The sequence below is a fragment of the Cavia porcellus genome, unplaced genomic scaffold (assembly GCF_034190915.1).
Source record: "Cavia porcellus strain 051 isolate PalLab524CR breed Dunkin Hartley unplaced genomic scaffold, mCavPor4.1 scaffold_7, whole genome shotgun sequence".
In the NCBI taxonomy this organism is placed as follows: Eukaryota; Metazoa; Chordata; class Mammalia; order Rodentia; family Caviidae; genus Cavia; species Cavia porcellus.
The window spans coordinates 12689848-12701882 of NW_026947490.1; the positions used below are offsets into that span (position 1 = coordinate 12689848).

General features: G+C 39.2%; 1 protein-coding gene across 2 annotated transcripts in view; it reads right to left on the minus strand.

Moving 5' to 3' along the window:
- Positions 1 to 12035, minus strand: part of Jam2 (junctional adhesion molecule 2) — a 70890-nt gene that overhangs the window by 15350 nt on the left and 43505 nt on the right. For both annotated transcript variants that reach the window (XM_063252540.1, XM_063252539.1), the window contains exons 2-5: positions 10611 to 10676; positions 4364 to 4471; positions 2659 to 2811; positions 350 to 546 (exon numbers count right to left, since the gene is read on the minus strand). In XM_063252540.1, coding sequence (XP_063108610.1) covers positions 350 to 546; positions 2659 to 2811; positions 4364 to 4471; positions 10611 to 10676 — 524 coding nt within the window. The remainder of the gene's footprint in view (positions 1 to 349; positions 547 to 2658; positions 2812 to 4363; positions 4472 to 10610; positions 10677 to 12035) is intronic.

Below are 12035 nucleotides of genomic sequence, written 5' to 3' on the forward strand. Positions count from 1 at the left end.
AGCCCTGGGCCTAGGGGTCCTCCTGTGAGTCTTCACGTGTATCCCTGGTGTTACTGAGATGCACTTACTCATCTCCAAAGCCAGGAAGGTAGCTCTAGAGAACTGCCTGTTACACAGTCGTAATCCGGACTCATCCTGCCTCAAGTCACTGGCTGGACCCTCATCAGCTTGCAGCTTGCTGTGCTGCCTTCCGCCTCCCATGGCAGCCCTCCACACCATGGCTCTGTGCCAGGACCGAGGTCTTTCCTTCTCCCTCCTCTCTCCACTGAGCAAGCCATGGCGCCAGTCTCCCATTCTCCACCACTTTAAACTGGTAATCTTTTTATCCAAGTGCCAGTTATGAACTTACCAGAGTTCCAGATTTTGTATTCATTGTGTAAGAGCTGTTGGTGCTTCGGGCATTTGGATTCTCTAGCAAACGGTTGCCGTCCTTAAACCATACATATTCAGGAGCTGGATTACCTTCCTTATCTTGACATCGCAGCTCAACCACGGTTCCGCTCACAGCAAAAGAGGGTATTTCACAGGATGGAACTGCTGGAGCCACTGAACAGAGGAAGACAAATGATATCAGCTACTTGTAAGCTAAATACAGACTTTAACACCCCAGGAAAGATGTGCTTACCAGGTACCTGTAATAGAGATGGCCCCAGTTCAACAGATCTCTTTCCTCCTTGGCACAAAGTAGACTACACTGGCCCCTTGCTGTGGGGTGGGAGTCATATGTGTGAGTCCTGGCCAGCAGCATGTGAGTAAATGTGACACAGCCATCCCCAGCCCTAACCTATGAAAATTCCCTTCATGATTGTCCATTCATTCACTCCCCTTGTCCTCTTGTCCTCTCCTGCTACTAAGTAGCTGCAAACACCTATGGGGATTTTGGAAAGGCATGGATCAAAGATGAGGCTGAGTCCGCAATCTCATGAGGTGTAATAATATGGCTCCACCACCAGCCCTGCGCTGGCTACTCAGGCTTACTTAAATGAAAAAGAAATTTATACCACATGAAGCCATTCACTGAGAGTTCAGTGCTTATGTGTTGTAGTAGCAGACACTATCTTAGCCAGTACAACAGTTATCCTTTTTTTTTTTAATCTCTATTGCTTTCTTCATCAACAGTTTTAATGTTCACTGTCAATTGTGTTCAAAAGAAGTCAAATCTGAGGATATTTTCTAGGCATGATACCAAACTAAAATCCTATTCTATCTATACTTGGGCCAGTTAGAGAATATCAACTCCAGAATTCTGCTCTCAGGGATTTGAAAAGTAAAGCAGACTGTATCAGATGGTCTCACTTGAAGGAACCCCGGAAGTGGTTTCTAGGGTTGGTCTTTCAAGGTCCCCATCTTTGGTGTACACACATGTTCTTTCACTTACTGAATCCAGTTCTAACCTCAGCCATATTGTGAAGGGAGGTGGTTGTGTAAGTAGGGCCCCAGTTCCATCGGCTTTGAGAGAGGGAAAGTGGACAGAGAGGCTGACCTAAACACACGAGCCGTGAAAGGCAGCAAGCTTTCTCTGGATGGTCCCAAAAGGGAGAGTCAAAGGAGACTGCAAAGCACATGAGGCGTTGGAGGGGATTTGTCACACTGCAGGTAGAGAGACCAAGAGGTAAGGAACATGAGTGGCCTCTAAGCACCACTGTGGGCCCCAGTAGGTAAACAGCACTGACTGAAACAAAATCTGCCAATATGAAGATGAGGCTGGAAATGGATTTTCCTCAGAGCTTGGGCCAAGAAATCAGTCCACCTAACACCTGACTTCAACTCTGTGATACCCTGAGTACCACTCGGCCTTGATGCTGGACTTCTGATATGTAGAACAGTAAGTTAACAAGTAGGGTGTTCTTTTAAGCTGCTAAATTCGTGATAATTTGTCACACGGTAACCCAAAATGAATACACCAGCTGAATCTGCTGCTCATAAGCTTCCTGAATTATACTTTTTTCTACATTAGTGCTTTACTAGTATTTCAAGAAAAGTCTAGACAACATGAAAAAGGGAAAGGGAATTATTCTGTTTACTTGGCAGATTATAGTAATATTAATGAAGAGATCATGGTCCTTTAGCAATTACTCTGATCCTATTGGTTGTGGTTCTTATAGCAATTAAAGTAACAGGTTTGCTGCTTCCCCATCTGGATTGAAATAATTTCATTTCTATTTCTTCATCTATGAAAATCAGGTTTCAGTGCAAATGAAGTAAAATTACATATACAAAGGTCCCAAAACCCTAGCTGCAAAATAATTGTTAATTTTTTTAACCGAACACCTAATCCTTCCCAATGTCTACTTTTTAGATTTGTTTTGTTGTTTTCCTATCATGTGATACTATTATAAAAGACAAGAGAAACAGTATAGTATGTCAAAAACTATAAGAAAATGAAATCTTGAGGAAAATGCTCCCATGTACAGAGTAAGACCTTTAGGGATAAAACCAACTTTAAGGAAAGGTTTTCTGATAATAAGTCAGTGAGACTAATATTTCAGCACACGCAGAAAGAAGCAGCCCACATCTTGTTGAAAGGTGGTACCTGAGCCTCCTGAAGCTTTGTGGCTGTGGATTCCCATTAGTGCTGCTGTGCCATGGGCCTTCTGTCTAGGGCTGGAAATTAACACAGAGCAGGTGACAGTAATTACACAGACACAGGCACATTACCTAGTACTTCCAGAGTGATTGTGTCCTCTGCCAGGATTTGACCTTGCTCAGATGGGGCACTCACTTCACAACGGTATTTCCCAGCATCGTGTCTTGTGACATTTTTGATCCGTATATTGAAATCTATCATTTCAGCTCGATCCTTAAAATCACCTTTAGAGAAAGAAGATGGTAACATAAATAACTTTGTATGTAATATCTTCCACAAGCCATTTTACTAACTCAACATTCATTTTTCTCCTCATGAACTCAATTTTAAACTTTAAAAATTGCTGAGCATGGTGATGTACAACTGTAATTCCAGCATCTGGGAGGCAGATGCAGGACGATTGCAAGATTAAGCCCAGCCTGCATAACTTAGTGATTAAAGAGATTCCATCTTAAAAAAAAAAATTGAAGGGATGAGGGGATGCATTTATATTATTACTTTAAATTATTTTCTAAAGCCTGTTTTAAAAAAGAATAGTTTTGGGGGCTGGGGATTTAGCTCAGTGGCATAAGCACCTGCCCTGCAAGCAGGCAGTCGTGAGTTTGATCCCCCGTACCAGGAAAAAAAAGAAAAAAAAAAAAAGAATAGTTTCATATTCCCATTTAAAAAAAGAAACTCAAGCCAAATGTCTGTTTTGCCACTTTCTTCATACCTTCTGGCAAGATTCTTGCTTTCAAAAAGCACTGGCATGCTTGGTTTAACTGGCTAGAGTGGTAACTTTGTGAGTGTTGGTTTACATGACAAGAGTAGAAAAAACTGGGGGGCTGTCTGCTGTCTTAAAAACATTCTTCTGGTTAGTTTTTATAGTAATATGTATGGAATTCAAGTAGAGTTTGTGTAACATGCACAATGTTACACAATGTTTCCAGGAATGGAAACTACAGAAAATTCAAATGAAGACCACTGTGGTATTAGCACTTTGCAGCCTACAGTCTTATCTTGAGACATAAGAATCAGAAGGGATATTTTAAATTTTCTATGAACTGTAAACATGTTTCCCTTTAATTCTTTAAAATTAAGTAATTCACAGTATTTTAACATAATACCATGTTTATTATCCTTATTAAGATGTATTTCTATAAAGTATTTATTATGGAAAAATCCAAACATCTAATTAGAGAACAGAGGAACATAAACTTCAGTATACCCGCTCTCCAGCTGTCAATCATCAAGATATGTTCCACCTTATTTCAGTTCTGCCCTTAACCAATGGATAATTTTTACGTAAACTAATGTCAAAACATTTCATCCACCGTTACCACATTTTTAATTGAAAGCTCACTGTCTATCCGACAGGAAGAGCAGTGAGTGGAAAGAAATATATAACAAATGAGAAGCACTTGCCAGTGGTAGGTCCTAACTCCCCGAGCTTCTCAGCAGTGGCAGCAATCTTCCATCCCAAACTCAAGCCATTTCCCCCTCCTTTTTCTCAACAGTTTAACCTACTGGGCCAGCAAAAACAACTACACTTCGTATCCTCTAGGACTGAGCCGGAAAACAGAGGGCCCAGAACTCCAGTGGGATTCACTTACTTCTGTTCTCTGGTCTCTGTTTTTGTGATTGTTTTCTTTTACATCAGACAGTGCTGGTTTCACCTCACACTTACAAAAATACATTTTCAGTAGTCAGTCAGTGTCATGCTCTCATTTGTAAATTAAACACTCTAGGCTGCCCTTGGAATTCTCTGGCTCTCACCTCTTCAGGTCAGCCTCTTACCTTGGAAAGCCTGTTGATAGTAGACGAAGGAGACACTTCGCCCCAGTTTCTTCCACTCTAATCGAGAGGAAATAGGCTTCTTTGGATTTTTACAAGCTAAAATAGCCTCTAGGAACAACAGCAAAAATATTAGTTTTCTAATTGGCCCTATTTTACTAAGTTAACAAGTTATAAACATCCTTAACTTACTTTACTCATTCAACTCATTTATTTCTTCAATCACAACTTACATCAACAGGTACCTTTTTGGTTTAGCCCCCAAATAAACTAGCCCCCATTACAGCTCTTCCACATAACTGTGTGACACTATCCTGCTTTCTTTTAGTTATTGAGTCTGATTTTCTATCCATAAAATGGGATAGTACCTCTTAGAGTTGTTGTGTCTTCCAACACAATCATCTATGCAAAGCACACAGGTCTAAATATAGGAAGAGCTTAATAATCAAGAGCTATAATTAATTTCTTATTTTATTATTCCCAGTATCAGCCTTCAAGGAGTCTACAATCTGGCAGAGGAGGTAATATTTCAGTTCAACGTTGGTAAGTACCAGGGCAGAGGCATAGGGGAGGGCACTACATACTTAGTGTCTAAGCAAGGCACCTCGGCCATGCCAGGCTATGCTGCTGGAGAAACCCAGAGACATTTTCCCAGCAGGCTCACTCTCACTTGGATCTCTTCTCTGTTGATCTTCTCCACAATTATATTAATATAAACACAATGTGACCCTCTAACAAAAATCAGTGATTCCTACACCCAAATGACTGCCCTTAACCTTGCTTCAAAGCAGATAAACTATTAAAAGATTTAATTTTGGCACCAAATTTAACATGTTCAGTGAGGTTAAATTCATTTAATTACAGGAAATTTAGGGCAATCACATCACTGAAGAATTCCTGGAACCACCAAAGAAGCCATTTTTTTTCAACTGTCTAAACAAGATGACTGAGCGGAGGAAAACTTAGTAGAGGCCTGCAAAAAGCCTAGTCACCAAACAGAAACCTACAGTTACAAGTATTTTTAAAGTATACTTCATCCAGGCACTCTAAAACACAAAGTGAGTATTTCTAATGTTATCCCCACAAAGCAAATTATGTGACTTTAAGAAAGCAAACTGTCTTTGAATAGAAGACAAATCATGGTAAGATCTTCTCCATAACTTTCATTTTTGACATTAAGCAAATTTAGTGCTGCATAAAAAAATATTATCCCAGACTTTATTAAAGGTACTCACACTGACATGGACAAAAGTCTGGGAAATACATGTGTGCCTGAAAATTATAACCAAATGGTGAATTCTCTGTGGGAGAATTATGATTTGTTTCATATATATACATATATATATGCTTCTGTGTGTATATATTAATTTTAGAGACTTTATTGCTAAAAATAATGAAATAGAATAAAAACAATTAGTAAATAGGACAGAGAAAAGAAAGGCAAGAAAAAATAAAAAAGTTCTCAAGGATGGTTAAAATTTCTAAAACAAGTTTTATATGACAAAGAAATACCATTTTAAAAAGTGTTTACAGCTATGCTACAAAGACAAATGTGTGCTAAGGGACCTGCCTGAGGAAACACAGTTCTGTTCTGTTGATTAAGGAGAGTGGGTGGTGGCCTTCCGGAGTCTTGCATTTCAGATAGGTTTCCTTCCCATATTTTGTTCAATTTCCCAACAATTAAACCCACACCCACACTCACTTTTTTGTTCATTCTCCATGTATGCCTACCTCTTAAGCAGGATTTAGTGTACTCTGTCACATTGTTTAGTGTACTTTTTCACACACACACACACACACACACACACCCTGCACACACACTCATCTTGACGAATTCTTCCTGGTGACACTGAGGAACTTATGTTAGAAAATGTAAGCAATGGTTTTCCTGCATCACTGACTTTACTCAGCCTCCCTTCTCTCTCTCACTGACCACGTAAGATGTGGAGAAATGCCCCACCCAACTTGTCCAAAGTATGTTCAGTGTTTACCATGTGTTTGACACTCCTCTTGAGTGATACCAATGCACACAGCAAAGAACTGCTGCTCTTTGGGATTTTACAGCCTAACTGGGGAAGTGAGGCCAACAGTGACATCAGAAGGGGAGCTCTTCGGTATCTCAGCTGCTGGGGAGGTCGGGAGAGGACAGCAGAGTGCAGTGTGTGAGGCTGGGGAGTGCTGGGATGCGGGTGCAATTTTAAAAACCAAGATAGTCAGAGGTCACCCCTTTTAGGATATTTCGCGTGGCTCTTAAAGAGTTTCCATGGCAAGGGAACAGCTAGAACCTAGAACCTAAGGTACCAGTGTCTTGAACTTTTTGCCTCTAGAACTGGGAGAGAATAAATCTTTGTTATATTAAGCCACCTAATTTGTAGCATTTTGCTATGGCAACCATAGGAAATGAATACAGATTTTTTTTAATATCAGTATGAATAGGAATAGGAATATCTGTATAAATAGGAAGATCTGTATGAATACAGGAATCATGGGGTCAATATGAAGATAGAATCAAGTGAATGTAGAACGAAACTCTCATAGACTTTGCTTGATCTCTTTAGCCAAAATTCAACACTCACGGTTAGCATAATTTTCTGATCTAGCTTCTGGGGCATTATGACATCATATACCAATCCACAGGGTTTGGAATTAGTCCTCTGACATATATCACATATAAGTATGTGATAATGAGAACATTAATTTCCACTTTTGAACATTATATACACATTCAATAAATAGTAAAATAGGAGGACAGACAACTGGGAAAAATAGAGAAATTAGAATATAACATGTAAGCAGGTATAATTTTCCTATGATGAATAAGATTTTTATATTTATCTTATAACAAAGATAAAATAACACTGCTCATCTCACAAAGTTGTAACAAAGATTAAATGAGATGATGTACTTTCTTGGTGCACATGGTGCCTTGCATATAGTACATACTCCAGAAACGGCCATTATTATTTTCATCATGGGAAATTTCTCTTTAGTTGCAAGCTTTCCTTGGTGTGATTGAAACCTGTACTTCATGCAACCACAAACTTACCCATAAATTCCTCAAATTTGAACTAAAATGTTACTTCTGTTTTGAATCAAAGAAAATATCACAGTTCATTTATTCCCTCAACACAGGCATATTAAACAGAAAAAAATGTGTAAGTTTTTTCTATTTAGGTGAGTAATTCATTGCCAAGACATCTGTTTCATGTAGATGGAGAGAGGATAATCATTTAGAAAAAGCATGAGCACAAATATGTAGCAAAATAATCACTTATAAGAATAAGAGAATCATTATGAATTTTAATCTTTCTAGGATTTGGCGCTGCTATCTTTTGATTTTATTCTCGGTGCCCAAATTAAAAACCCACATAATGAGAAAAGAATTGATCCTACAAAGTCGTTCTCAAGAATTAGCAGAAATTGCTTCTGAAAAGAAATGCTTGCTATTAAATAAACTCTGATTAATAGCTTTTTGGGCTGGACATTCTCTGCTCCAGGCTGTTCATGTCATTCACAAGCCTGGCAGAGCTGCTCTGAGTCCAGTCTCGGGCTGCTTTTGGCACCCGTGTGGCAAGAGATACAAACCAGCAGCACTAAGGAGAAGGGATTAACTCACGAATTTTTGATATTCAAGAAATAAGAGACTAAAACCTGAATGAAATGGATGAAACATACACACACACATACAAATCACAAAATACTATAAACTTTAAGTTACTGTGCAAAATATCCTGAAAGTGGAATAACTGGCCACAAATAAATTAGAATTAAACTGAAATTATCCATTAAAAAGCACAGCAAACACTTTATTGGAGTGAGACCAACTTTTTTTTGTTTTTGGCTGGGGATGGAACCCAGGCTCTTCAACGTGCTAAGCATGTGCCCTGCCATGGAGCTTCTCCCCAATCCTGAGGCTAACATTTGAGTGCAACAGATTACAGAAGGACGTTACCCACATTACACATAAAACCTGCATTGCAAAGTAAGGTAACTAGGCACAGGGTTTCATTTGGGAATGATGGAAATATTCTTGAACCCGATAGAGGTAGTAGTTGCATAACATGGTGAATATACTAAATGCCACTAAAAGTGGTAAGCTTTTAAAATGACGGATTTTGGGGCCGGGGATATAGCTCAGTGGCATACCTGCCTGGCAAATGTGAGGTCGTGAGTTTGATCCCTAGTATCCCTCCCCCAAAAGAGATAAAAATAAAATAAATAAATAAAGTGATGGATTTTATGTTATGTGAATTTTACCTCAGTATGTTTGTGAAGTAATGTAAGACTAGAGAATATAACCTTGATGTCCTTATTCAGACATCATGGTGCAGAGCCTAAGGGACCGAGCCGGGCCCAGCAGGAGGACCTCCAGCAGGAAGCAGGGAAACCCACTGCCTTTGTCCCGCTGGGACATTCTGCTCCAGTTGCCTCTTGGCTGTGCTCATTCTTCCAGCCTGTCCAGGCTCCTTCCTGGCATCCAGCCTGGGCCTGTTTATCCTCCTGTTAAGTACTTCACAGTACAAATTACTCTGAAACACTGAATTCCTCTTCCTACCTCTCCTCATTTAAAGCTAACCCACAATAAAGTGTGTCTCATTAGCTAAATCATGTAAAGTATCAGAACTCCAAAGGATCTAGACCTCAGTAATTATTTCAGTGATTTATTGTGAAGTGACTTGTTATTGGTGAGTGATGGACTTATTCTTAATTTTAACATATTTTTACTTAAGGAACACATATAACGCTTACTGTGTCTTGGGCACAGCTGTAAGCACCATAAAAATACTACCTTAAATTCCAACATCAGTCTTTAAATCTTTGTCTCTTTCTTTCAAACCTGCCTAACTCTGGGAACTGAAAACATATTTAAGGATGAGAACGCACACATTTGTGCCAGCTAAGCTTGAACTGATCTCAGGCTCTGAGAATGCTGGGATCACAACAGTGTGCCATCACACGTGAGCATGGAACCTGGTTATTAAATGTTTACAATCTCAAACCATAAAAAAGCATTATATTTAAGAAATGACAATTATTCTGGTTGCTTTTATATATTATTAATTACATTCTAAGTAAAAGATCTTTGCAAAAGCATGTCGATATTTGAAGTAAATCCATAAAAGCCTTTATTTTTTTAAAATTTAATTTAAAAAAATTTTTTTTCTGTCTTTTTTGAGACAAGGTCTCTCTATGCAGTTCGGGCTGGCCTTGAGCTCACTTTGTAGGCCAGGCTAGTCTCAAACTCGCAACAATCCTCCCACCTCAGCCTCCCTAGTGCTGGGATTACAGGCGTGAGCCACCACGCCCGCTCATAAAAGCCTTTAGACACTACTTTTTTGTTCATGAGTTCCCTTCAATAATTCTGTTTTTGTTTTTTGAGACAGGGTCTTGCTATGTAATTCAAGCTGGCCTTGGATTCATCATGTAGCCCAGGTTGGCCTCGAACTTGCAGCAATTCTCCTGTCTCAGCTTCCTGAGGGCTAGATTACAGGTGTACACCACCATGCTCAGCTACTTCCATTAACTGTGGCAAAATACATGTAACTAAAATTTATTTATTTATTTATTTATTTTTGAGCAAGGCTCACTATGTTATTCATTTGGCCTGCAACTCAATATGTAGCCCAGGTTGGCCTCAAACAGTATTCTTTGAGCCTCAGCCTTCTGAGTCCTGGGATTACAGGCATGCGCCACCATGCCTGACTGTTAAAATCTATCATCTTACTCACTTTTTTACTGCATGGTTGAATAACATTAAGTATATTCACACTGTTGTGCACTTAACAATTTCCAGAATTCTTTCATCTTACAAAACTTAAACTTTTACCCATTAACAAATCCTCTTAAAAATATTTTTATGATGCTACAAATGTCAGCTTGAAATAAAATACATTGATGTCATTTCAAATGCTTAGAGTAGGGTGAGGTATTATTTCCGCTCACCACACTTAACTAGTTAGAAACTTTTCAGGATCCCTATCTCCCTGTTTCACAAATTAGATTTCCTTCATGGCAGATACTTTACACATCAGAGAAGACCTGTATATATCTAGTCTTTTATTGACTACCCAAAATTTCTACTGAGATGTAGAAAGAGTTGTCAACTTGGAATCAGCATACAGCATTTCAGGCAAAAAAAAAAAAAATGTGGGATAAGGCAGAAGATCTCAACAAACAGAAATACAGTTTCATATATGTCATCCTCACAAGGTATTTTATAAATATAGCCTGTAAAAACAAGACACTATACCTTGGTATTCTACTGCTGTGACCACTTGATGGCCTTTTGGGGCAGATAATCCAAAGGACTTATGATCTGAAACATTAAAAGAGATATGATAATTTAAAATAATACAAAAGAGCATCCCAAATCACCAGAGGATGCAGGGGAGATCTCCACAGGCCTAACTGGGCCACACCCAGCAGCCTTCATTCTGTCCTGGGAGCCAAAGGTGTGGGAGGTGATTCCCAGGACGGGGAAAAGCTTTGGAACATCGCTTCCAGCTGGCAAGATCCTGCCCAGCATCCTAAATCACTGGAGGACACTCAGGAGGTCTCCCTGGGCTTAACTGGGCCACGCCCAGTGACCTCCCTGCTGCCCTGGGAGCTGAAGGTGTGTGAGGTGATTCCCAGTGCATGCCGGAAGCTTTGGACCATTGCTCCCAGCTGATAAGACCTTGCCCAGTACCCCAAATCACTGTAAAATACGTGGGAGGTCGCTGCAGGCCTAACTGGGCCATACACAGCAACCTCCAAGTGGCTAGCAGCTGCCTGCATTCTCCCCCAGGAGTCGAAAGTGCACAAGCTGATTACCAGCGCACAGGAAAACTTTGGAACATTGCTCAAAACCTGGAAATATAGGAAAATGACAAAATGAAAAAGCAAAATGCATTCTCAAACCTCCAGCCCATCCCAAGCAAGCCTAGAAGACATGAACGTAGAAGAAAATGTAAGCCATACATCTGAAATTCCTGAAATGATAATGACTAAAGTAAAGAAACAACTCCGGGAAGCTATAAAAGAACTCAGATTAGAAATAATCTCTCAGGTAAAAGAAGAAATGATAAATGTAATGAAAGAAATGCTGAACACATTAAAGAAGACACAGTTAAAAATTAGAGCACAGTGCAAAAAGATGGAAACCCTGAATGAACAATATAAGAAACAAACAGAATGCATGAAGCAAACTCAAAGAGATATGCAGGAAATCAAAAATTCCATTGAAAGTTGGCAAAACTGCCTCAACAAAAGTAAAGATACAATTTCAGACCTTGAAGATAAGATTGCAGCTAGTGAACATGAAAGGAAAGATCATTTAAAAATAACAAGGAATCAGGAAATAATAATTCAACAGCTGCAAGATGATGCAAAGAAAAACAACATAAGATTGATAGGGATAAACAAAATAAGGTGACAACATGAATAACAAGAGGCTATTTACAGAAGTAATAGCTGAAATTTCCCAAACATGAAAATGGAAACTGACATACAGATCAGTGAAGCATCTAGAACTCCAAATAGTCATAACCAAAATAAAACTACACCCAGATATATAATAATCACCATCCCACAAATCCAACATAAGAACAGAATATTAAAAGCTGTTAGAGAGAAAAGACAGATCACCTATAAAGAAAAGCCCATTAGAATCACAGCAGACTTCTCAACACAAATA